This window comes from Leuciscus leuciscus (assembly GCF_965113295.1).
Source record: "Leuciscus leuciscus genome assembly, chromosome: 10".
Taxonomy (NCBI): Eukaryota; Metazoa; Chordata; class Actinopteri; order Cypriniformes; family Leuciscidae; genus Leuciscus; species Leuciscus leuciscus.
In genome coordinates, this window is record NC_138734.1 from 36,713,871 (window position 1) to 36,741,300 (window position 27,430).

Below are 27,430 nucleotides of genomic sequence, written 5' to 3' on the forward strand. Positions count from 1 at the left end.
TTAAACGCTGGACCCGTTTCCACTGTTCCACTAGCCACAAGAGGTCGAGTGGAGATTTACATTATGTTGTCAAATATCCTGTCTGATTCAAAGTGTTTTACCCTTATCAAATATTGCCCTACAAACATCGATAACAGCTTTAAGTTGGCAATGCTGGCAAATGACCATGGTGTAAGTGGGACAATCCACGGCTAGCTGTGCATTAAACACTTTTAATTATCCCTTACTAAATCTAACTTTTTGCCTAGTGTAAAATCATAATGAATATTAAACATTTAAGGGATTAGGACCTTAATCAAACAAATTTTTTTTATTTAATTGATAGATTGGTTGCTTTTATATGGCATTGGTATTTTTGCCAATAACTATAGAAACTATGGTAATTTAGCAGAAACTATTTATTTACTTTTATTTTGCAAGAAGGTTAATTGTTTAAATTGATGTACGCTTCCAGTGCTATTAAATTCACTCCCAAATTCCCACTGTTTTAGGAATTCTTTTTGATTGTTTGCATCGTAATCTTTTCTTTACAGATCAAAAGACAAATGTTGGCACAATATGTATTGTGAAAGTAATTTGCAGATCATGTGCACTGTGCAGGATATCCCACATTTAACAGCATGCGTTCCAGGGGTGGGAGTTTGGCACTGATGCTACAGGCTCACTACTCTCCTAGAGCCCAAAGCTGGTTGGGAATTTTCGCAATACGGACTTAAATAGAACTTGTGACCTCCGTTATGACAAGATTTGGGAAATCCATTTAAGCACAGATAACTGGTCAGGGTTAGTTCCCATGTTCTTCATGTCATTAACCTCTATCACGCTTCGTCACCTGAAAGAGACTGGTGACATTTTCACAGGCTATTCTTCCCATTAAAAATGGATCAGGGCCGAGATTTAGAAAGACTTCCCAGACCCTATCACTTCTAATGGAATTAGTCGATTTCACACTGGCTCGAAGCACAAGCACAGGCAACTACAAGACTGCTTAGCAGACAGTGCTGATCTGATTTAGAACAAAGAAGCGTATTTTGTTTGTCCATTTACACCTGCATTCAAATACATAGTCTGAATAATGCTTTGTATCTCAAGAGATTTGAAAAATTTCTTGCAATTTAAAAGGACTGTTTTATATTTGACTATATTATTAATGCAATATATTTCTGTGATGGCAAAGCGGAATTTTCACATGATCCTTCAGAAATCTTTCTAATATGATAATTTAGTACTCTATTATTGTTGCTAAAATATTAATAATGGTTCTCATTATCAATGTAAAAAAAAAATGATTTTGTGGAAGTCATTTCTTTCAGGATTCTTTGATAAATATCAAATTTAAAACAACAGCATTGAAATAGAAATCTTTTTTGTAACATTATAAATATCTTTACTGTTACTTCATTAAATACTGATTTAATGTGTCCTTGATAAAGTATTACTTAAAAAACAAAGTTATAAATATTGCTAATAAGAAGAAATGTTTTAAATGCATTTAAAAATGTAATGTATTCCTGTGATGGCAAAGCTGAATTTTCAGCATCATTACTCCGGTCTTCAGTGTCACATGACCCTTCAGAAATAATTCTAAAATGCTGATTTGGTGCTCAAGAAACGTCTCGGTTTTGCATGTAACCCTCGTTCCCTGAGGAGGTAATGAGACGTTACGTCAGTGAATGATGAAATGGGGATTTCGCTTAGAAGCCTATCACCTTCGAGTTCTAGAAAACGAGCCAATGGCAAAACAATGCCATGGGTCTGCGGAATTTGCATAGCGCAACTCTGCCCCACCGCGTGGGTATAAAAGGAGCATCATGTTTTTGCTTCGGAGCCAAGAGTCTTCTTCACTCCTCTGCAAGCCTTTTCTGAGTTCTACGAGAAGAGCGATTCCAGCGAGATCACATTACCTGTTGCTGGTCTGTGCAGTGATCTGCCAACAGTGAGTGTGTTTCTCCTTGGGCGCTTCAAGACACTGTTGAGCTTTTTTCTCTCCTCCCTAAAAGTGCTGCACGTGGCACATCTTTTTAAAGATGTCTCGCCCATGTATTTCTGGGTGCTGTAGACAGGTGTTGTCTTTTGATGGGCACGATTGCTGCCTGGTGTGTTTGGGCATTAATCACGCTCAGGCAGCGTTTGCCTCCGCAAGTATGCATTTCCCCCAATGAGCCTTCTTGCACAGGTCCTGTGAAAGATCAGGGAGGACTAGGAGCAGGTCCTTCTGGTTGCACCTCATTGGCCCACCCGGACTTGGTTCTCTGAACTGGTGCTCCTCGCGACAGCCCCTCCCAGGCCAATCCCTCTGAGGAAGGACCTCCTTTCTCAGAGATGGGGCACCCTCTGGCATCCACGTCCCGATTTGTGGAACCTGTATGTGTGGGTTCTGGATGGGACGCGGCAGGTTTGAGTACCCTACCACCTCAGGTGGTGGCTACCATCACTTCTACTAGGGCCTTGTCCACGTGACACGCCTATGCTCTGAAGTGGAAGCTCTTCGTCACCTGGAGTTCTTCTCGCAGAGAAGATCCCAGGAAATGCCCGATCGGATCGGAGCTCTTCTTCCTCCAAGAAGGGTTGGAATGAAGGCTGTCTCCTTCAACCCTGAAGGTTTATGTGGCTGCGATCTCTGCACACCACAACCTTGAGGAGTCAGAAACGGTGGGACAGCATGACCTGGTCGTCAGGTTCCTGAGGGGGGCGAGGAGACTAAATCCTCCTCGCTCTCCTCTTATACCCTCTTGGGACCTTGCAGTGGTCTTATCAGCCCTGCAGAGAGGCCCCTTTGAGATCAGTCAAGCTTAAGTTCCTGTCTATGAAGACAGCCCTCCTGGTCGATTTGGTCTCCATCAAGAGGATATTGGCATTTTTGGTTGACGAAGCGGGCCTAGAATTCTGGCTGGCTAACTCTCACGTGATCTTGAGACCCCGGCCTGGATACGTGCCCAAGGTTCCCACCTCTCCTTTCAGGGATCAGGTGGTGAACCTGCAAGCGCAGCCCTCGGAGGAGGCAGACCCAGCCTTGGCACTGCTCTGTCCAGTACGCGCCCTTCATGCTTACGTAGACAGAACGCAGTGTTTCAATTTTGGTGGGAAGCTGAAGGGAAAGGCTCGCTCCAAGCAAAGGTTGTCTCACTGGATAGTGGATTGTCTTGGCTTACCAGACGCAGGGTCGTCCATGCCCCCTCGGGGTGAGGGCACACTCCACCCGGAGTGTAGCTTCCTCCTGGGCTGTAGCGCATGGCGCCTCACTAACAGACATCTGTAGAGCTGCAGGCTGGGCGACACCCAACACTTTCCACGGTAAGTCTCCACCGTTTTTTCCCTCGACAAGACCTCTTGCCATCTCGAGGTTGAAACTTTCCACCCAGCGGGCTGGATACCTCTGAGTTTTCCATATGCATCCCGCTCTCGGGTCATGTGTGTATTCTAAGTCCTCCCTACGGGTAGGCGCAGTGTTACATATTCCACCTTGGATATGTAACATGTATTCTTGCGTAAAGCCTAGCCCTTCGTCCGTGCTGGTCTCATGACGGAGCTCAGACTTGCTGAGGGCACTGGAAGACAGCCGCTGTGGCGTGATTGAATTGGGACCCCCATTTCGTCATTCACTGACGTAACTCATAGTGACTGAACGAAAGGGAACGTCTCGGTTACATATATAACCCCTCGTTCCCTGAGGAGGGAACGGAAACGTTACGTCCCCCTGCCACAACCGCTGTGCCACTGGAACAGCCGGGAGTTCAGTCTCGGCTCATCAGCATAACATGATGCGAGATTGCCGCGCTGCTCCTTTTATACCCACGCGGTGGGACGGCGTTGTGCTAAGCACATTCCGCAGACCCATGGCATTGTTTTGCCATTGGCTTATTTTCTAGAACTCAAAAGGTGATAGGCTTCTAAGCAAAACCTCCATTTCGTCATTCACTGACGTAACGTCTCCATTCCCTCTTCAGGGAACGAGGGTTACATGCATAACCGAGACGTTTCTTGAGCACCAAATCAGCATATTAGAATGATTTCTGAAGGATCATGTGACACTGAAGACTGGAGTAATGATGCTGAAAATTCAGCTTTGACATCACAGGAATACATTACATTTTTAAATGCGTTTAAAATATATAATGTGCATTTAATTATAATCTAATAAAAGGTTTTGTAACATGTTTTGACAGATATACAGCAGCATGTATATGCTTGTGTTTGATGTAATGAAGATCACTGCAAAAAGATAGACCAAGTTAAATATGGCTCTCCTCCAAAAGAAAGTCCTGAAGTGATATTTTACTTGTGAGCAGAGCATTGAGGCAAACTAGCGGGCCACACAATCAAACCGTGACAGCTTCATCTATCTTATGCACATGTATCTTATGCAAACAAAGAACAAATAGGTTCATCCATCATCGAAAGTAGCAAAAGTAAACAGAACCGTTCCATAGGCACATATGCTCCTGACAGTTTACCTGAATCATCCCATGAAAAAAACAAGATGAAGACTGTTCTTGTTCTTTTCCATTCTAAACCTTATATAAAGACTGTCATCTAAGATCTATTACAAAGACAGAGGCAGGTTTGCTTGCTTTATATCGGATAAGATATATTTAAAACACTGATAATTCAACACCAACAAAAGTAAAATCATGATGGCTATTTACAAAAGATGCAAGCACACAACCGTTTTATAAAAAAAAACACAGTCGGACAGAATACAAAAAAGAGGACATGTGGAAAAGTCCAATATGTTGATCAAAAAAAACTGAATGGCTGGTTTTGGTTGTCCAATTTGACATACAAAGCAAGGGTCAATAGTCAATTATCATCAATAAATTAAAAACGGAAACATTCCTCTATTTGGTCACTGAATTGAAAGGCATGTGTTGAATAAAAACAGGAGAGGGAACACTGATGTCCAAGCAAGGCCCTTATCTGGGCGCAGGTGGCTGGTTCATCTCAAGAATGTACAGACACAGCCTTTCAGAGTCCACAATCTCATTATCACTGGGTTACGGCCTCACACACACCACAGGGAAGACTGTTCCTTATTAGTTTGTCCAGATGTGGCATGTGGCCAATCATACGCTGGGGTTTTTGACTGAGTGAGGGGTTTGTTGTTGCTGTTGTTGTTGAAGGTAAAGTGGCCGTTTCACTCTGGGCTTTCTGCGCTTGGGTTTGCTCTTGGCCTTGGTCAACTGCACCACAAAGAAGGAAAGCACAACCATGGCACCAAGAAATGCAAACATCGGGATGGTCTGGCCCACCTCTTGATTATAGCGGCCAGGCATTATTCCTGAGGAAACACACAGATATGGATTACTGCAATGCATTGTCTGAATGTTAAAGGCCATTTTGCGGGTGATATCTAGTTGACTATCTTCTAAACACACAGCAAATACTCCGTCCTCACCTCCGGGTATGTCCCAGGCTCCACTTTCTCCAGGGGATAGGGGTCGAACCTGAGGCCGATATGGCCTTACATTAGGCAAAACAACCTTGTCCATGTCCACTGACAGTAGTTTCTGGTGCTTCCACAGATTGCTAAAAAAAAAAAAAAAAAAAAAAAAAAAAAAGTCAACAAATCTAGTCAGATGTGGATATTAAAATACAACGCATCCAGATTGAGATCTGTTTTTGCACTGAGAATGGCACCAGTCTCATGTGTACTGACCTGGGAGCAGTCTCATTAAGTGGCTGGGGTTTAGCCCAAGACAGATGAGGGCATGCAGGGAGAGGACGAGGCTTGGGGTCACCCAGATGAGCCTCCAGTACTTTGGAGTAACGGTAGAGGTGATTACCTGCCAAAATAATGATAATAACAATAATGATGATGTTCAATTGATCAAAACAATGAATTAAAATATAAATAATAATGAATTAGAAAAAAAATTAATATTATTAAATGCATAAATGAATTGACAAAAAATAAATCATAAATGACTTAAAACAAAAACAATAAATTTATTTAAATAAGAAAAATGTATACAAATAATGAATTATACACAAATGAATTAAATACAAATTATAGAAATGATTTAAAACGATTAAAAATAAATAAATAAATAAAATGAATTATTTTAAAAACAAATGAGAAAAATTACTTTATGAATAAAAATGATTAATTAAATGCATAAATTACCAAAAAATAAATAGAAATTATTTAAAACAATCAATTAAAAATACATTTTAAATAAAAAAGCGAAACAATTACTAATAAACTTAAGTGAAATTTAATAACATTTTATGACTAATAAAAAAAGTGAATTAATGCATAAAAATTATGAATTAACAAAAAATAAATAAACAAATAAAAAATAAATACATAAAAATGAATTAAATACATAAATAAGTAAACTAAAAATAGATAGATTAAAATAATAAATAATTAAATAACAAATGAATTAAAAACATAGCAGTAAAAATGTGTATATATATATATATATATATATATATATATATATATATATATATATATATATATATATATATATATTTTTTTTTTTTTTTATAATTATATAATGAATAAAAAATAATGAATTATAAGAAAATAGAAAATAAATCACCTTCCAATCTCTGTGGTAATGGCCTGTCTGTGCCTGTAGGGGGAACCACTCTGTTTTTAGAGTGTGTGAGGCTGGGCGGAGTCATGCTATATGAAGTGTACTGCAGCAGAGCGTCCAGCAGCCAAAAACAGTCTAAATAGGAGATCCCAAACACATGCAAATTAAATGAACAAGTCTGAAAATGTATAGTGAATCTGACAGACTTGTTTGCACAAAATGCGAGCTATATATATATATAAAAATGTCCATTACCTTTCTGTCTATGACTGTCATCAATGCAGTTGGAGTCTCCATAGAGCGCTATGCGACCTCCCCCCTCAGAGGGTGTTTGGTACAGTCCAAGCACAGGCACATTTTCCACCACTGCCGTCTCTTGTTTCAAGACTTCTAGACCTAGAAATTTGAGTACATGGATAACAATAACAAGATGATTAAGTAAACGAGGGAGCTTTTAGCTGGTCTCCATGGATACAGCAGTGATGTGAGATGTATGATCACAGCAGGTGATCTGTGTACCTTGATCTTTTAAGGTCTGAGCAATGACAATCCCATCCTCAGGAAAGCGAGCGATGCTGCACCCTGAGGCATAATACACTGAAAAGCGACAAGACAGGATACATTGTTTTAATGGAGTCATGTTTTCCTAAATTTGATTTCAATAATCTACTCAATATTGTGTATTTAACCGAAATCTATGCAATGTTATATCATCTTACTGTCATGATCTGCCATTGTGAAGTCTCCCTCATACAGACCGTCGCTGAAGGCCATACCCCACACTGAGATCAGCTCATTCAAAGCTGGCACGTTAGCGCCCCCTGTGTCCGGCATCCACCATTGCCTGTGAATTAATGTGTAATGCACATTTCAAAAGTTGCCTTTATTTGATAAAAACATGTTTGCCCTGAACTGGACACTTTACTAAGAGCCCCATTTAAAAATTATTTGTCGGATCCAATAATAGAAACCACACAATTTCAATCCCCCCCAAATAAAATTAGTTACGAATTAGGGCACTCCAATACCCTAATGGGAAGCACACTTTAATTTAAATTAGGACAGGTAAAACAAAGTAATTGGAAAATTAGACAAACACATTGCTGAAATAAAAATATCAGGTGAAATCACAATTAATCAAGTAATTAGCAAGGCAGTCTTGACATGAGCTAGTTAGCATGAGCTATATATATTTTTGCCATATTCAGTTTTAGAACACACTGAAATATGATAATTTTTTTATTTATACCTAGAGACTTCACATACATTTTAAATTAGGTTTCAGGATTATAGCAATAAGAAAAAAGTTATAATATTAAAGAAACATCTATGACCAAGAAAAACATTAATGAATTTAATTTATAATTATTATAAATATTATCTATTATAAAATAAATAAATAATTTATCAAATAAATTAACGAAATATGAAATTCATTTTATTTACTATTTTTCATTATAGAAGAAATAAAATAAATATAAGAAAGCGGAAGCATTTTCGGTAGCGGCATCAGACTATTGGACCCCACTGAACATTCTACCCAGAGATACATGCAATACAGTGGACTGATGAATAATATATTTCAAAGATTTCAAGACTACTGTGCCTTGATGCACTCTGTACCTGGTGTTCTCATCATAGAACTTGACTTTTCTCATGACTGATGTGTTGTACCAGTCACTGAAGATAATGAGAGACAGGCCATTATCTATGTCTCTTCTCAACTTGGAAATCTCCTCTGGAAAATATTCTTCCTCGCTGTCCACCATCATCAAGGTCCCTAAAAAACACACCGACAGGGGTGACAGTTGATTTAAGCAGTCCTTATTCCATCACTACTTATTCCACAAAACAATTAATCTTCAAGACAGAATTTTTTATACTGAATGAACACCTACCATACTGACTGGCATCAAAGCATGTTATTGGTGCACCCAAGACCTCAACAAAGTAGCCATTGCTGCGAAGGTGCTGATACATGTCTCTAAAGTTAGTGTGAATATGATCACCATTCCTGCAAAACAAGAGAAAACCCATGTAATCTACACCATCATAAGTGAATAATGGTACTATAGAGACCAGCTATGAAATGCTACCCTCTACAGATTCGTTTCCACAATGCAAGGTCTTTTCTAACAACTGATTGAATGTGGATCATTTTTGGTGTTTGAGGCTCACCAGTCAAGTGGATCGTTCTTCATGCGCAGGTTGTCTCGGGGGAAGTAGCCAGGCGGGTAGCGCAAGTTGTGGTACTGATCCCACAGAACCCTTTTACTACGCGGAGGAGTGGGGACAATCTTTACCTTCACTGGTAGCTTCACTGTGGAGGTCATTTCGCCACCTATTGCTGACTGGATGCAAACACATGGAAAACAGATCACAGCAGGTCATGATCTCGATTTACACTACTTCGGGCCTTTAGAAGGCTTTCAGGCTTCTTAGAAGTTTTCTGAAAATCTTTCATTTTGGCTCCTTCACACCAAGAACTAGAACTATAAAGATAACTATATTCAAGTCCACACCAGCAGACGATATTGTTCTGTTTGTTCTAAGTGCGGGCTGCAGTTCTGTCATCTGAAGCTTTAAATGCTTGAGCTCTTTAAAGCAGGATGGATTCTGATTGGCTGTCAATGTTTTCATCGTTCATCAGCTGGAAAAAATTGTTCTGAAAGTAATTCTACCAATATCATTTCTCTGTGCCTCTGTTATCATTGATTGAGGTGTGGACTGAAGCTATTCTTCTATATTTCTATATTCTATATTTTTTGGACTATATCTTTATCATTATAGTTGTTGCCCTTGGTGTGAACGGGTCTCAACTCTTTCCTCGCCAGCGTTTTTTTTTATGTTGCCAGCGCTCGCTGCATTTATCATTTTCACAAAAATGTCATGGCCCCCAGAATATTTTGTTGCATGAATATCTGAACATGCAATATATCGGACAGAGCTTTAAAAAAAAAAAAAAAAAAAAAAAGTATTCTAGTTTCATGCATTCTTCCAACACTTGAATGTGGTTTATTTCATAAAAAAGCAACATTTTGAACAATTTTCTGAAAATTGCGGGGGGGGGGGTTTTGTCAAAGACTGGCGGGATCAGATTCAGAATAGGGCTTTGACTTTTGCCTAAAAATCATATTCGAAGTTCGTTTGTTTATTATTAATATTCGAATATATTCGAATATTTATTAATCATATTTTGACTATTAAAATACCTACAGTAAGACCTATATTGGTATCAAACTTAAGTTGTATATGTTCTGTCCACCAGAGGGCAGTGTATCAGTCAATGTCAATAGGCAGGCAATGATGTTTTCAGAAGAAAAACACACTGTCACGACTTTGTCCTTACTCGTGATTTTTCCCTGTTTCTTTGGTAACCCAAAGTAGCGCCACACGTTGCTTTTCAAATTGTCAGGAGTGTAGATTTCGAACTCCTCGTCAGGCGTGGTTGTTGTAGGCGTTGGCGCGGCCATTGTTTTGGTATACAAAATAGGCGCTAACCAGGAGGCTAACGTCACCTACCGGAGCCCAGATGACCAATAATAGCCTTGTTAATGAGCTCGCGATTCAGAACTTCACCAGGCGTGAAAAAGCCTCGGAATCTGAATTGAAAACAACGTTTACAAGCAAACATATTTATGAAAAATAATGCCCATAACAGGTTCGAATATTAAAGGATGCCTAATATTCGTTCGAATATCATTATTTTTTTTAAATATTCGAATTATATTCGAATAACGAAGTTCGGAGTCAAAGCCCTAATTCAGAACAATGATCAAAACATAGATTGAGTAAATTGCTTCCATCAACACCCCCAAAGCTGCACAGTCCCAAATCTCTTCATGTTAATTTTAATATTTGATGGTTGCGTTAGTTTACATGTGCCTCAGCAATCCTTCTATCGCTTGTTTCTGCTTCTTTGCTTGTTTTTGGATCCAGAGATTCTGTACTATTTCAGACGATGAATAATAGCGCCCCCTACCAGTGAAAACATGGATTGCCGGAAAGTTCTGTCAATGGCAGAGAAGCTTTGTCATAAATGACAGAAAATTCCAATGGGGGGAATTTTTTACACTTACAAGTGTAAAGTACCCAAATGTTCATAAAGTAATACAATTAATTTAACTCACTTTCAAATAAAATAAAAATAGCATATTGTACTAGTTTATCGGAGATCTCAGCGACAGTACTGATACTCACGTCATTCTCTGCCGGCGAGGCCACTGTAACCATGACATGACCCTGAGCGACGCCTTCCCATGATGCAGCTTTCTTGGCCACAGATATGGAAACAGCCAGGTAACCGGCCCAGGGCCAGAGCACAGGTGAGTAAGATACTGCCACATCTACAAAATCACCATTCTGAGGAAGGTAGGGCTGCCAGATGGGCTGTGAACATCAAACATAACTGTTATTTTTCAAGGGGGACAATAATATTTGAAGTTAAAACTCAACGTATGAAACAACATATCAGTTTACACTGAATTGCAGTCAGTCTCTTTATTATTCCCTACCTTGTCCACAATCCTTCCAGTCACACCCATACCATTAAGAATGGTCACGTTGACAATTGTCGGCATGCTACCGTAGTAAATGGGCTGTGAGCAGTAGGGCCACATGTAAGGGCACTCGGTCAGATCTATGTAGCTCGGGCTCAGGCTAAAGAATAAAAACACCATCAGAAATTCATTAGAGGATGATGACCTTCCTGAGAGCCAGTGCAAGATAATGAACCAGGTCAAATCTACTCTATAAAAAGGCTGGAATGTAATTAAATCCGAATGAGGGTGCGATGGAGACGCTGGCTACATTTTAAATGGACCAATTTAGCATACATGAATAAAAAACTGAGCATTCTATGTGAGCAGAAAGCTAGAGAAAGATACTTCCCTCTTGTAATTTGCTTTGGATAAAAAGTAAATACATGCTAAATACATAAATGTAAAAGCAAAGAGAAGAACACAATATTTGTGCGTGTGCGAGAGACATGCCTGGCTTGTGGCTTGTAGCTGTTAAGAATCTGGTAGGCTCTGAGTAAATCAAGTTTGCCATGGCCCTGCTCAAACATGTTGACACCTGGCAACCTGCGTGCTGAGGCTATCAGGGCCTGCTTCATACTGGCCGGGTTCACCAAGTCTCTGTTCAGCACAGTGCTGGAAAGACAAAAGACAAATAAACAAGTTTCTGTTAAATGGATGAAGGAATTCTTGATGGAATATAATTTCAGTGCAGGCTGAAGACTGGAAAACAGACTTAAAAGAAACACATGGTCACTCAGAGGCCATAAAGCAAAGAGGTGGATGGGGTCAAGTACCAATAAGAGACTAATACAAATGAGAGCTATATATTATATGTTTAAAGCAGATGTCTTAACAAATGTCAGTAGACTGGGAAGATTTTAAAACGAGCTGTTCATTCATAAATAAGTACGATCGCTGTGAAAGTACAGACCGGAAGACAAAAGACAACGAGTGCAGCGCTGAAAAGGGGCGGGGCTACATAAGGTCTATAAAGCAAAAGAAAGAGGATGTCATTCAATTCTCAGAAGAAAATGAGATTGATTCTGTCAATTAATTTGTTTCTTGTTTTTCTTAGTTTGCGGGCTGTATTTTTTTATTATTTGCAAATGCATTTTTTCCCCATAAGGCCACAGTAACAAAAACAATTCTGAAGAAAACCATAGGTTTAGAGAACCAATTTATTTAGCTCTACTTCATATCATGTTTCAAAGAGCAGTGTGTTTATAGCAATAAATGTACAAAGTACAGGTGAGCCCACTATCAATCACTATCTGCGCCCTGATAAAGCAGCAAATATAGGTCTTATGATGAAACCCTATTTTGAATCGCTGATGAAAATTGATATAAAACATGTCTACACCTGATATAGAGAAAGAGAATGCTGTTTTGTTGAGTATATCTCAAGGCCTAAAATTGGATACCGCTAGTCAGGGCTGGACTAGCCATTGGGCATACCGGGCATTTTCCCGGTGGGCCGACGTGCTTTTTGGGCCGATACATCTCATCTCAGATTTAAAAAAAAAAAAAATGTGTACATCGGCGGCCCATTCGTTTGGTTTTGTTTTGCTTAATTGGCGGCGCTGGGTTTGTGCCGGTGTAATGCATTGGTCCAAAAAAGTCAGTGTTAGTTTTTTTCTTCTCAAAGACCAGCCCATGAAACACGTAGATCAGCGGCCCATTGGTTCTTTTCTTGATTAACACTGGGCTGGCCCAATCACAACTTTAAACGAGTGAGCGAGCGTGCAGCAGTGTCAGTTGTATGTATCAAAATAGTCTGCGAGATGGAGAAGAAACGCAAGGATTGTGCAGAGAAATAGCGTGAAAAAATAGAACCAGGCCCTTAAAGCAGACACTGTAAAATGTGTCAAAATATATGTTTTCTGCCCTTCATCAGCTCCTTCGTCAGCTCCTGTGGCAGATGATGATAGTGAGGAGGATCAGGAGAGAGATGAGAAAGTGTAGAGTCCGCGGTAAGCAGAACTACTTTCAAAACACTTAAGGCTATGTCATGAGTGTAGGAACCCATAACCCAGTTACAGATTATTTCCACATCTGCATAGATGACGATTACCACTAGACATTTAATGAGAGGCGTTTGTAAACCATGTTTTCCGCCAAAATAAAAGCTTGATGCAGTTTCCGTCAGAATAAAAGATCATGTGCTTATCTCTTTCAAGTATAGAAATTGGTACAAAACTAATTATGAAAGTTTCCTTTATTTTTGAGTGCATTTGTTTTACAAAATATGGCTATTACTGTCATTGGATTAATATTATAACTATTATTATGTAGTAGGTGTAATGTAAATAGACGCTGTAACTAAAAGAGGTTTGAATTTTTCTTTGTTTAATTTGCACACTGAATATGGGTTGGAGCTTTTAATTTTGAACTCTCAAAGTGCACCAGATTGATGAATTTAACATTAAAATGCACAAAATTTTCTCACGGGGGGGCATGCCCCAGAACCCCCCTAGAAGGACTGAGGTCCACCCACCACAGTTTTACCAAAAATATTGTAAGAAACACTTGTATTGCTATGCCAATGCAGATTATAGCTTGTTTTAGGATTCACCAATGTGAAGTATAGTTCAACAATTTTTACTTATTTCATCTGTTAACTCTCACTCGTTCCTATACTCACGGCATTAGTGGTTTTAAGGAATAGGAGTTGGTATGCATATAATTAAGGGCGTGCAAAGATGGGTGGTGTTTATGATCATATAGTGGGCCGGTCTGGGCCAAAATGCCCGGGCCGATTTTTTGTCCCAGTCCAGCCCTGCCGCTAGTTTAGGTGTTGAGTATACATACACTATTGATCAAAGGTTTAAAGTCAAATTTTTATTATTTAAGAAATGTATATTTTTTTGACAAGGATGCATTAAATTGATCAAAAGTGTCCGTAAACATTTATAATGTTACAAATAAATGCTGTTCTGTTAGACATTCTACTCAAAGAATCCTGATAAAAAAATTTGCAGTTTCCACATAAATATTAAGCAGCATAACCGTTTTCAACACTGATAATAATACATTTTCTTGAGCACCAAATTAGCATATTAGAATGATTTCTGAAGGATCGTGTGACAGTGAAGACAGGAGTAATAATGCTGAAAAAACACAGGAATAAGTCAAATATATTAAAATAGAAAACAGTTATTTTAGTGGGCATAAGTTCCTTCTTTCAAAACAATTTCTTAAAAATCTTTTTGAACCAAACTTTAGAACAGTGGAGTGAGATATAAACAGTTTAAATGCACTGTAGGTGGTGGTGTCTAATCAAAAGATATGTATGGTCAAAAAAAAAAAAAGAACAGTAGACTCGATAGTGAGTTTGTGAATATTAACGCACAATATTTTAGTTTCATACAGATTTTGTTCAACTGTGTCTCACCTGGCCAGCAGTGTGACAGCTCCAGCCACTACAGGTGATGCAACACTAGTGCCAGAGAGAGAACGACAGCCCTCCTTCAATCCTGAACCACGCACACCAGAGCCATACGTCACAATGTCAGGCTTCACCCTGCCATAGCCACCTGGCAGCTCCTGATCAACAGATAGCACAGGAAGCAATGAGTCAATTGAGCTGACAAGACAGACTGACAGATATTGTGATGAGTGAGAAGAGCAGTACATGTGGCTGAGTGGAGACAGAGTCAAAATTCTACAGACACACATGGCCAGAAACGTGTACTTATTTACATGGCTCCAGTGATGTGTTAAAGGAACACGCCAACTTTTTGGGACTTTAGTTTATTCACCGTATGAGACACAGCCATCTTCTAACCGTATACATACTGGGAACTATATTCTCAGAAGGCGAAGCACTGCTATTTGGGCGGAGTGATTTGCTCGCAGCACCTGAGAAGCCCCGTGGTGAAGAGCAGAGAGTTCGCTCAGAGTTGGAGTAAATCACTCCACCCAAGTAGCAGTGCTTTGCCTTCTGAGAATATAGTTCCCAGAATGTATACAGTTAGAAGATGGCTGTGTCTCATGTGACCTTGTTATTTGTACACGCTGTATCTATACAAATCACAACATGTAAATAGGAAAATGTTGCCGTTATTTTGTCACTTATTGGGAGCAGTATTCTAGCTGGAGACGTTTACCTCCAGTCTTTGTGCTAAGCTAGGCTAGCGGTGGGTGCGTCAGACAGAGTTACGGCACGCACGTATATGAAAAGGGTAAGTATGGACTTATCTAAATCTGGGGATACAGTGAATAAGCTAAAGTCCCAAAAAGTCGGCGTGTTCCTTTAAACCCCACATTGGGAGATCACTCTTACTAGCCTGACTTGCTGATTTTGTGGGGTTTGAACGTGTCGTTATGATCAAATAAAACAATTAGTGCTGGGCAAAGATTAATCGCGATTAATCGCATCCAAAATAAAAGTTTGTGTTTGCATAATATATGTGTGTGTACTGTGTATAATTATTTTGTATATATAAATACACACATATGCATGTATATATTTAAGTTGTTTTTTTTATTTATATATAAATTATTTATATTTATATATAATATAAATTATGTATAAATATATACAGTATATACATGCAAATATTTCTTAAATAAATACATGCATATAACTTTAAACGCGATTAATCTTTGCCCAGCACTAAAAACAATACAATGTTTTTAAATGCATTTATTTATTCAACCTTTTCTAAAGACATGTTAATAGACTACTTTCTAATTAGACAACATTCCTTGTCTCACAACTTGAGAGATTTAAACTTAATTTGTAAAACCAGTTTATAATGAATCAATGAAGTCCTTGCATGACATTTTCCAAATATATTTTTACTAAAACCATTTCATATATTTAGGTAAATATTGCCACTTGTTATAATGTATATCTAAATAATAAAATTTATTAGATATTCATCTTCGTGTTAATTAATAAATACTGTGAAAACACTCCATTTAATTTTAACTGGACTATTTATAGCCAAATCTCATTTTTATTTTCTATGTTTTTAGCTATATCACCTAGTCCTACAGCAGGGGATTCAGTTTTTATTTTAAATATCTTATTAACATCAAGGGCATTCATTTATGTCTATATTGTAAATCTACAAAGGCATAATTCTCTGAACCACTTCAAAAAGTGTAACAGGATTTTTTAAGACTACGTAAATCTCTTCAATTTACTCTCCTTCCTAAAGGAGAGAAGTCCAGGAATCTCCAGCTTTGTCTAGCAGGAGGTGTCTGTCTGCCTGCCTATTTTAGGTCAGATCAGAAAGCACAGACATGTTCTCACTGGCCTCTTCATGCAGCTGCACAGGGAAAAAAGCAGTAATGAGACGTCAGCCAAAGAAGGAACGCACCCATGTTGTCATGCCTCGGGATGAGAACCTGGCAATGTTGTCCTCAAAATCAATCCCTCCAACACCAATAACATCCATCTGATCTGCTGGATTGTTCAGAGTTCTGGAAGAAACATAAAAAATTAAATAAAAAATCTATAGATATGTTGGGACTAATAGCCAAATCTAAAATAATTTGTCCTAGATCTACTCCACTTACCCGTAGAGAGGGCCATCATTGCCAATAGCAGAGACCATAATCACCTTGTTGGCTGTGAGCTCCCAAACCTTGTTAAACAGACAAGTTATGCTTTTATTAGAGGACTACACTGCAGAGTACATAAACCATATTTAATGTACCGGCAAAAAATACACTTGTGACAAATTGTTTGACATGTTGCGCATTTGTGGGTCGCTTTGAATAAAAGCATCTGCTGAATGTCAGTTTAATTAAATCTGCCCAAACCTTATCAACAAATGGATGGTCCATAAAGTCTGGTCCCCCTATACTGAGATTTAAGACATCTATCTTCTTCAGGATGGCATAGTTAAAGGCATCTAAAAACCAGGAGGTGTAGGACACCTAAGAAGAGAAAAATTAAGAAAAACATATAGGAGGAAGCATATGAGGCGGCATGTAAAATTTTCTTAAATACATTATAAAAAATTGAAATTAAAAACTGATGTCCGTTATAGAACTGGGCGATATAGCTTAAAACATAATACATCCATAAACAATAATAAATGTTTTTGAAAGAAGTCTCTTACACTTACCAAGGCAGCATTTATTTGATAAAAAGAGTAATATTTTGAAATATTATTGCAATTTAAAAAAAACTTTTTCTATGTTAATATATTTAAAAATGTGATTTATTCCTGTGATGGCAAAGCTGAATTTTCAGCATCATTACTCCAGTCTTCAGTGTCACATGATCCTTCAGAAATCATTCTAATATGCTGATTCTGTGCTCTTTTTTATTACCATCAATAGTGAAAACTGCTTCATATTTGTAGAAATCATGGTTGTGCTTCTTTTTTTTTTGGGGGGGATTCTTTGATGAATAGAATGTTTAAAAAACAGCATTTATTTGAAATAGAAAACTTTTATTACATTGTCTTCACTTTCGATCAATTTAATGCATTTTTTGCTGGATAATATTATTAATTACTTTCATTAATGACATGTGAAAGTGGTTGCATATAGGGAAATGGTTATGTGTGTAGTTACCTGGTTATTAGTAAAAACTCTGAAGATATGAAGCTCAGAATCAGGAGCGAAGCCCTGGCACTCTCTCATGCTGGCGATAACCCCAGCCACAAAGGTACCATGACCCAACCCTGAAGAAAGAATATGAGACAGAAAAAGTTTAATCTGGGTTGATTCATTCAAGTTCACTCAATAATAAAATATGACTGATTAAACATGTTTAAACTTGTTTAATGACATACACTGAGAATTCGTCTTACCATCATCCAGTGTTTTCTCATTGGTCCAATTGGTTCTTTCTTTAACATTCTTAAAGTGAGGGTGCTTCTCACTCAACCCAGTGTCAAATACCGCTACCTTCACCCCAGAGCCTGTATACGAACACACAGAAACAGAAACGCAGGCTTTAGCGCAAACCTGATCTTCAATAGTAGAACATTAGTTACGGTAACGCATATTCACATTCTCTCACACATACCGGTGTGTCCCATCTGCCAGAGCACATCTGCTTGCAGTATCTGGGCGACATGTCTCGGAATGGCCCGTAGGAGACGGCGACTGGAGTGTCTTCCTGTGGCATGCCAGAATCCAGAGCCCAGAGACAGACTGGTCCTCCTAAGCGGCCTTGATGACTGCCAAGACTGCCACTTCTGCACCCAGCGTGTGTCATTGCAGGAGGACGCCCCATCAGTGCCCGCTGAAAGAGAAAAGGAATGAGAAATTATTCTCAATAAATTATACCTCATCCCATTTGAATGTTTGATTTGTGCCATGGATATACAATATAAATGGTATAGAAGAACCTCTACTGGCATTTCTGCCATCCCATAGAATATGCCATTATGTCCTACTCACTTCAAATCTCTTGAATGATTTCAATTTGTCACTCTTTCAGGCCATTCTCCATTTAATACTTTATAAGTGCACACATTTATTTCTCATAACTCAATAGCAATTGTATGCCCTCCCTGAAGACACAATCTCCAAAGAACTCCAAAAATGTGATTATCATGAATACTTCAAACCTCACAAAAAAATATCAGGGCTCAACAATTTTAGAAATTCAGCTTTTTATCACCCCTGCTAATATTTTATAAATATAATATAAATGTTTAGCAACATATGTCATAAGGAAATATTTGTATTAGACTTTTCCTAATTTTTCATTTCACATTTAGTTTTCATAATTTTCATTATGTCTTTAAATCATTAAAATTAACAATCTGAGGTTTTTAAAGATAGTATAGAATAATTTGTCAATAATTTTCAACCCATTGTAACTGCTTCTAAGACTAGCTAGATAATTTAACCATGGTGACATTTTAAATCGGCTAAATTCAACAACGGGCCAAAAGTGACAGTTCTATCTTCAGTTCTAGCCTGAAACCCTCTCACACTTATCTCAAGTCATTAGGCTATCCATATTGTTAAACCCTGTAATTGGAGGTAAATATCAACGCAGCTTGCACAGTATCAGATTCTAGATTTGTCTAACACCAACTTAAGCACACAGCATCAACATCTACACCTTCATAAGCATTTTTATTGGCCATGTGAATAATTTCCGGCGAGACCAGAGATGAGTAGCCTGTGCTTTCAGGAATATTCAAATGGAGCAGAGTAATAATACCAGTGATCACCTTAACTGTTCTATGTAAAAGTGTCCTCATAAAGGTTTAAAGAGTAAAACAAAACTCTTGTAAAGTGCAGGTGGAAGCGGCTGGAAAGGAATCGTAGGCGTTTAAGCGTGGCTGAGTTGCAGAGCCAGCCACTTTGACCAGCCCTGGCATGTCAGTCTTCCTCTCTGGCTGATTACTGCTCATTAATTCCCCCTAGAGCTATACAGACGAGACTAGTGCATATACTGTAATTATATTACATCTCAATCCCCCACTCGTGCTCCTGTAGAGCTGACCCAGACACCATTTAAATGATAATTACTTGCATATATGCTCTCAAACCGTGACCAGGGGTTATTCTTAGAGAAACAGACCCAGCTAATAGCAGCTAATGATGTATTTTTGTTCTTATTACTGAAACCAAAGTGCCTCAAAGCTGTACTATGTATACTCTGTAGTGGGAGAGTGAGATATGCTAGCATTTAGGGGTGCCGAGTGCCGACTGATAAGCAGCTCCTTGAGTGTTAATTCAGAATGGTGCTGTCGGCAAAAATATATTTAAGTTGTCATGTCAGCCATTACTCCAGTCTTCAGTGTCACATGATCCTTCAGAAATCATTTGAATATGCTGATTTGGTGCTCAAGAATCATTACCATCAACTGCTTAATATTTTTCAGGATGAATTATTTATTTATTTTATCCCACTTTTGATCAATTGAATGCATCTTGGCAGAATAATGGTTTTTCATTTCTTTCCAAAAAAAAAAAATCTTACTGACCATAAACTTTTAACGGTAGTGTACATTTAAATGTTTTTTTTGGGGGGAGTTGATGCTGCAAAATCTTGCAGTAAACATAAGCATTAAACAGAAGCCGTGCAGCTTGTTTAGGATGTTGGTAAAGGAAGACTGTCACAATGTTATTACGCAGGAGCGGTGCTAGTAAACTGTAATCACTCTCCCAGAGTGTCTAAACACTGACAGCAGATTTACAGATTGACAGCAGAGGAAGTGATTTCTTTTTTTATTCTAATGGTGGAGAACTCAGTGCTCAAAGACAGAACATTCTTCCACCTCAAACACTTCTGAAAGCCATTTCCTCAACCCCATGCAGTAAATAAACACTTCCTATTCGGTTCACCCCCTGCTGATGACTTTCCTCCCTGCATTCACCCCAGAGAGCTGGGAAAGAACAAATTGCATGTAACCTCTGTGATAGTGCACAGCACTGCAGGGTTCAAGTGTGACTTATACAGTACAGCAGTGCTTCCCAACCATGCTCCTGGAGGCACACCAACAGTGCACATTTTGGATTATCTGACCCATATATTTCTGGTCTTTGAGTCTCTAATAGATAGATAGATTGTTTTATTTAATGCCATGTCAGCATCTAAGGCTATTTTCATGGCTGGAGTCTCTAATAACAAGCTGATTCAGGTGTGATTGATTAGGAAGAGTTGGAAAATGTGTAGTGTTGGTGTGCCTCCAAGAACAGGGTTGGGAAACACAGCAGTACAATATAATACCGTGTACTAGTACTGCATTTTAGTAAAGGTATGATAGATAGCAGTATTATGCCTATGTTCTGAATGTCAGTGTTATAAAGGTACAGTACAACTTACAGTCAGTCATTTTGAGGCTGCGGAGGACCATGCGCTGAGGCGTCACTCGTTTGATATAGGGGTGGTCCTGCAGGGTGAGCAGGCTGCTGCGGGTGTCCTGCCGGATCTCCACCACCTCAAAGTCACTGGGGTAATCGCTAGCAGGATTGTCCCTCCTTACGATGCGCCAGTTCACCGCATCCACATCTCGCAGGGCGCTGCTGATGAAATCACTGCGTGCTTTGGCTGTGAAGTATCCGTTAAATGCAACTATGTACTCTAGAAGAGACAGGGAGAGAATAAAAGGTATTGCAAAATCAGAATAATGCACATGCATTTACTGAGAAAACCTTGCACCGTAAGCAAGGTTTCGCATTCACTTAACGTCTTGGTTCTGCCTCTATTTGGGCAACACATCATTCAAATGGATCCAAGTTCCAACCTTGCATTAACAACCACAATAGAGCCTTTAACAGAAACAACGGCTGCTGAGTGAAACTTTAGGCCAGGGCGGGTATAGAGGAACACCCAGATTCTTTCTTTGCTTGACAAACCTGAACAGAGACGCTATCAGAATGCTTTGAAATGTTGCCATCCTCCAGAATGCTTGACACGACTACGAACAAAGCCCATAGTACATAAGGGAATGCAATACAAAAATACAGACATAGACTACATTAAGGGCTTAGTGACTTTAAGGACAGCAGAGAGAGACAAATGCAAATAATAAGATACAATTAAAGTCAGCATGTTATTCATCTTATTGTGAACAATTCATCCAAACAGATCAACATCAACTTTTAAAACACAGAACAAAAGTAATCTTTTTGCCAATCCCACAAATCATAGCTTTGGGTGAGGGAAGTGGGAATGAATTAAAATCTTTTTGCCAATCCCACAATTCATAGCTTTGGATGAGGGAAGTGCGAATGAATTAAAATCTTTTTGCCAATCCCACAATTCATAGCTTTGGGTGAGGGAAGTGGGAATGAATTAAACATTAGAGGATGGCACAAAGGGCCGCATTCAGAGAGCAGTAATCAGGCCACTATAAATAACGTGTTACGTTCTGGTCTTGTATACCCACATCCACACCACACCCAATGTAGTGAAATATCGGCCCTTTGAAAACAACGCTGGACTCAGATTAAGTCTTAGGAATGTATTGCCAACACTCTGGGCCGGACGCCAGCAAACACACAGAACAGAGGGCACGATCCAGCCAATGAATGGACAGAGTCCTGAGAGAGAGCTGCGGCACAGTGGAGTACATTACACCAGCACTGTCTGACCTGAAACATTCACGTTTTGTCCTGCCCTAAATTACAATGAGACGTGCAACAGCTGCTTTAAACCCTCATTTAAGTCCATAAACCGGTTGATAACTGATTTTCAGCGCAATAAAATGTCATTATCAACACTAAAAACTAAAATACAGCACTAAATTATTGTGTAAACTTACAGTCCTAAAACACAATGTCTTGAACATGTTGCACCCTATGAAGAATTCAGCATTCTCCTCGCGGTCAATCTCAAACCTCAGACAAATTAAATCCTATTTGTTTTGTTACAGACACAAACAAGTCAAGTTTTATTCAGTGTAAAATGAAATCACTTACCATGCTTGACCACTTTGGTAGAAAAGTCCAGTTTCAGCAGGATCTGCGAGCAGTTTGAGCTCAAGAGTGCATCAGCATTCAGAGGAGGATGAAAGGGAGTTGAGAACGGCCCTCTGTTTTCCTCTGTGCCCACCAGAGGCAATCGACCCCCTAAAGCAGCCACAAGCAAGCACAGCCGTACAATCATGGTCCCTGTGGTCCGTTTCTGGTTATTACCCATCTAAAGATACATGTGTCCTCAAAGGTAACAAATGTGTATGGGTATTTGCAGTTTATGAAATAGTTTAGGTCCAGAATGCAGAGAAGCCTGAATAATGCATGGCTTGAGTATTCATTTCTTTCTGCGTTTTCTCTCCATTGTGTGCTTGTGGTCCAGTGGAGGTGATCAGTGTGGCAGCCTGAGGAGGAGGAGAGGGGCCATCTTCATGAAAGTGTAAAACAAACTACAGCAGATCAGGAGGGGTGTTCATCTGGTGATGGGCTTCCTCACAATGGCCAAAGGGTTTCTATTCTTCCTGTAGACTGAGAGGGAATAACAATAGTTACGTTCAGCTAGTTGCTGGAAAACACAAATTTTAAAAGGTCAACATTTAGCCAATAATTATACATCTTAATGAGGAGCTTACATTGAAAAAACAGTTATTTTAAACTGGGACTTTTGAACAGTGGTGTTAAGACACTCAAATTACAAGGACCATTCATTTTAAAATCAAGTGTGGTCCCAAAGACTGTTTAAGGCCAAGCCACTCTGCACTGACAGATGCAGACCAACGGCAACATAGACCTACACATTCATCGGGTTTAGTCGGATTGCTGTTGCCGCTCATGCAGTTCGAGTGCTGCATTAAGACATCTAGAATGATGCTTGTAATTTACCACAAAGTGTTAGCCTCAGGATTATGTGAAGGACATTTCCTTGAAAACACAGTCCCCCACCCACAGGCACCCTTCCAGAGGCTTAATTTCCCACTGACTCCAGGCTGTGAACGCCAAGAAGTGGGCTTAACTCAGATGGGCTGAGCTGTTATGCAGCTCAATATCCACACCATATGGTTCTTTACTACAGACCAGACCATCCCTGCTGACTTGTGTCAACATGACAAGAAAAAAAAAAGCTCACCAAATTATTAAATGCATGTTATAGATGTTGTAAACAATTCATTCCTGCATGATTATTTTTTTTTTTTATGTTTTGACCTCATAATGTTAAATCAAAATGTCACAATCTGACCAGTGAAAATAACAGACTTCTTTCTGGTGACGTATGAAGGACTTCTCCAAACCCTTAGTCAGCTTAAAGTTGCGGTATATGCGATTTCTCAAAATCATGGATATATTCGAAATCGACCCAAACAAACACACTCTTCCCTTCATTCATCCGCCCCCAAAATGCACGAACAAGGCATGCAAGAATGTCTCTTATCATAGCAGAAGCAAAGCAAAGTAATACTTAAAAAATAAAGCAAAGAAGACGGGAAAAAATGAACATGCAGTACACAAAAGTATATATGAGAAAGAGTTTGTTGTTAGTTGCCAGCAGCACACACTCCAAACCATTGTTACTCACATATGGAGCAGAAACAACGCAAACCCTGTGTATGTTTTCAGGCCTTCTCGTTTAGGTCTCTCCAGCACTGGAAAGCTTTTCTAATATTATTGCAGGACCTAAACTCTTGCCTGATCATAATCCTTTTATTTCCAGTGATATTCCTCTGAACTTTTCTCTTTTGTAATGTCTCTTAGCCATCTCTCTTTCTACAGTCTTTCTTCAAATCTCCCTCTTGCTCGCTCTCTCCTCCCCCATCATGTGTGGACACGCCCCCTAATGCTGATTGGCTAAAAGTTTGTTGTGATGCTCTGCTCAATCCGATCCACTTTCAACAGCGTTTTTCAAAAATTGCTTACAGCACCTTTAAAACCTGACCCAACAAGCTTGCGTTTATCTGCCTCCATCTCAAACACACATCTCAAAATCCAAATCAACAGTTGATGCGTAGAACCAGGTCCTCGCCCATCACAGACTGTGATGACGCCTTTCCACAGTCATTAACATGGTAAATCTAACAATAGCAATGTACATTTATAACACTAAACCTGTTTATATTTCCTTGGCATTAAATTGCAGAAAACTAGTTAGCGCTGCTGCGTAAGCATTTCTAATACAACTGACCAAGCAAATGGGAATTGGGAACTCAAAATAAATTTGTCCCAATTTCTTTTCACCGCTATAAAAGTTGACCCAACTTTAGCTTCTGAGAACACCAGGAAATGTGAAAAGGAATCGCAACTTTAATGGTGGCCAGAGCAAACAAGTAAAACGGATGTGATCTTTACAGAATCAATGTTTACTTTCATTCTGTTTGTAGAATAGCACAATCAAGGATGTTAGTATAAAAGCTAAAGTAATTCACCCACCTCCCAAAGTTTTGTCATCATTTACTCATCCTGTTTGACCACTTTCTTCAGTGGAACTCAAAAGATAGTTTTAGGCAGAATGAAAGTGACTGAAGCTGTCATCGTGTCTACCCTTGTGTAAGTTAATGACAGAATTTTCATTTTGGGTGGATCCTCCTTAAAAACAAACAACTAAAGCAATACTGAACTTTTGCCCATGTAGTTTAGAGCAGAAGTCACTCTCTCCAGCCTCTGGCCAATTATTATCAGCAAAATCATCAGAAAAAGACATTGGCCTGCAAAAGCCATTGTTTTCTTGGCCAAAGCATTAGACATTTAACAAATTACAAAATATGTGTGAATTAAATAGAAATCAAAGTGATAACCAGCTCTGCTTTTTTTGCACACAAAAGATTATCTGCAAAAGAAATTTGAACAAAGCCTTAGCATTTACAGCATTCTGCATTGGATGCAATGTTCAAATTGGAAGTAAAAAATGTAACGTTACATAAGGAGTCAGTATTTGGACAGACTGGTTTGGTTCTGTACTGACCACAACACTTTGTCTGATGGATAGATCTAATATCATTTAATTGATTTTACTTTCAACAATACACTGCACATTAGCTAAAGACAAAAACACTAGCATGTCTTGCTAGCTATAACACCAACAAAACATCAATGTTAGTTGCGTAAAGTCGTTTGACAGAATGGCCCGTTATTTACTATCCTCTCATGTAAAAAAATCTTCAAAAATCATGTTTTGTCTCTAAATCAGACAAGCATGTGGCCTCGAAACCATCCTGCTACAAGCTAACGGCTAGCTTAGCCAAGCATGAGCATAAGAGTTCCCACACATGACCAACAACCCCATATTATACTTATATGAATACTTACTATTAGCGGAATGTGCAACGGTGATGCAGGAAATGATTAACTCCCACAATAGGTTGTCTGAAAAAAATCGTATCTTGGGTTTAGTAAGTTACATATTAGAACTGTACACAAGCTAATGGCGCAAGCTGTTAGACTGTAACGTGAGAAACTGGTATTAAACACAACAACCAGTAGCCAATTATCGATCGCTGCGTCACGTCTCGACTCGGGAGGGATGTGCGTTCAGCCAATAGAAACGTTTATACCTTTGCGCTTCCATTTGATTGGTTATTACGATACCTATAATAAGGTGCTTCAAAAGCTAGCGTTAAAGGTGCACGCAGTGATTTCCCCATACTGAAAAAGTTTTACCCTGAATGAGATAAACAGCTACATTAGGATGAAGTGAAGAATCCGATCATAGCCTAATAGCTTAAATAGCGGAATACAGCTAAGGCACTCCTGAAGTAGTTAGTTGACAGGTTTTAGCTGGTTTAAGATGGTTTCCCCTGGTCTAATTGGGTGTTTGTGAGGTCGATTGTTTTCCCAGCATGGCCAGACTGAAGTTACACTGTGTACGCACTAATCTATTTGGTCATTCAGTCTGGCTTTGCTGACTGACTAATAACATACTATTTACGTTATACAGTTGTACATTTGTTGTCGAAACCACGTTCATAAACTTGTTTAAAAGTACCATCCATAAATTATACTCATTCACAGACTCATCAGAGAGAGCAGCTGAAGTACTGTGCAGACAGCTAAACAACATTTTTACACGCTTTTATTCAATTTTGTGAGGAACTGCGAAAATAACACACCTTTTTTGTTTTTATGAGCAATGATAATGAGGAACACAGCAGAATGAATCTATTTAGAATGTTTCTAGACTACTGAAGATATAAGATAAGATTTTGTAACGTATTTTATGATCATAAGGCAGACATTTTTATATATCATTGCCAGGAAAGTTTATTTATATACCAAATTTCATACACAATGGTAATTAAGTTCTTTACATAAAAATGAGAAAGAAAATACAAGGTTAAAAAAGTAAGAACCAGAAATAAAATAATTTAAATTAGAATTGGTTAGCAGGAGATAAAAAAGATAATTAAATGGGTGCACATAATTAGTCAGTAGAATGTGAGGCTAAATAGATGTGTTTTCAGTCTGAAATGTTGGATTACAATAATTAGGAACCACAGTTTCCACAAATCCCTTCACTCGATTGGGATGTTCTCTTTTATTCTGGACGGCAAGGGCAGTGACTGTAACATTGAGCGTATTTTGCCGTATTAATAAACACGTATTTATACTGATTTCATCAGGCTCTGAAAATTCTTCAAAAAGAACACAAAGAATGGCCTTCTCAGCTGCCATGGTTGCAACTCTTGCGTCATCAGAATATGGTGTTCAACGCACCACCGTGTCCGTTTAAAAATCAATTTAAGTTCAGTTGAGTTAAGTTCTCAAACTTTTTAGAGTATCATACCCCCTAAGGCTTTTAACATAACAACACCGTCTCCGGCACGGACACCAACGGACACCACCGTCTCCAGAACAGACACCAATGTCTCCAGCACGGACACCATCGTTTTCGGCACGACACCGCCGTCTACGGACACCGCCGACTCTGGAATGCACACCACAGTCTCCAGAACGAACACCACCATCTCCGGCACGGACACCAACGTCTCCAGAACAGACACCAACAACTCCGGCACGGACACCAATGTCTCC

At 39.0% G+C, this 27,430-nt stretch overlaps 1 protein-coding gene across 1 annotated transcript; it reads right to left on the bottom strand.

Annotated features, from left to right (window-relative positions):
• Positions 1-4,558: 4,558 nt before the first annotated feature.
• On the bottom strand, positions 4,559-25,868 carry mbtps1 (membrane-bound transcription factor peptidase, site 1). The gene is made up of 23 exons (XM_082182475.1): positions 25,709-25,868; positions 22,418-22,939; positions 20,820-21,077; positions 18,057-18,275; positions 17,839-17,949; positions 17,600-17,709; positions 16,838-16,954; positions 16,592-16,659; positions 16,393-16,495; positions 14,457-14,608; positions 11,537-11,698; positions 11,060-11,204; positions 10,746-10,934; positions 8,724-8,896; positions 8,444-8,559; positions 8,169-8,325; positions 7,265-7,389; positions 7,065-7,142; positions 6,801-6,941; positions 6,549-6,680; positions 5,657-5,783; positions 5,396-5,526; positions 4,559-5,278 (listed from the first exon to the last, which is right to left on the bottom strand). The coding sequence occupies exons 2-23, from the start codon at positions 22,635-22,637 to the stop codon at positions 5,064-5,066; spliced, it is 3,249 nt and encodes a 1,082-aa protein (XP_082038601.1). The 5' UTR covers positions 22,638-22,939; positions 25,709-25,868; the 3' UTR covers positions 4,559-5,063.
• Between the last annotated feature and the right edge of the window lie 1,562 nt (positions 25,869-27,430).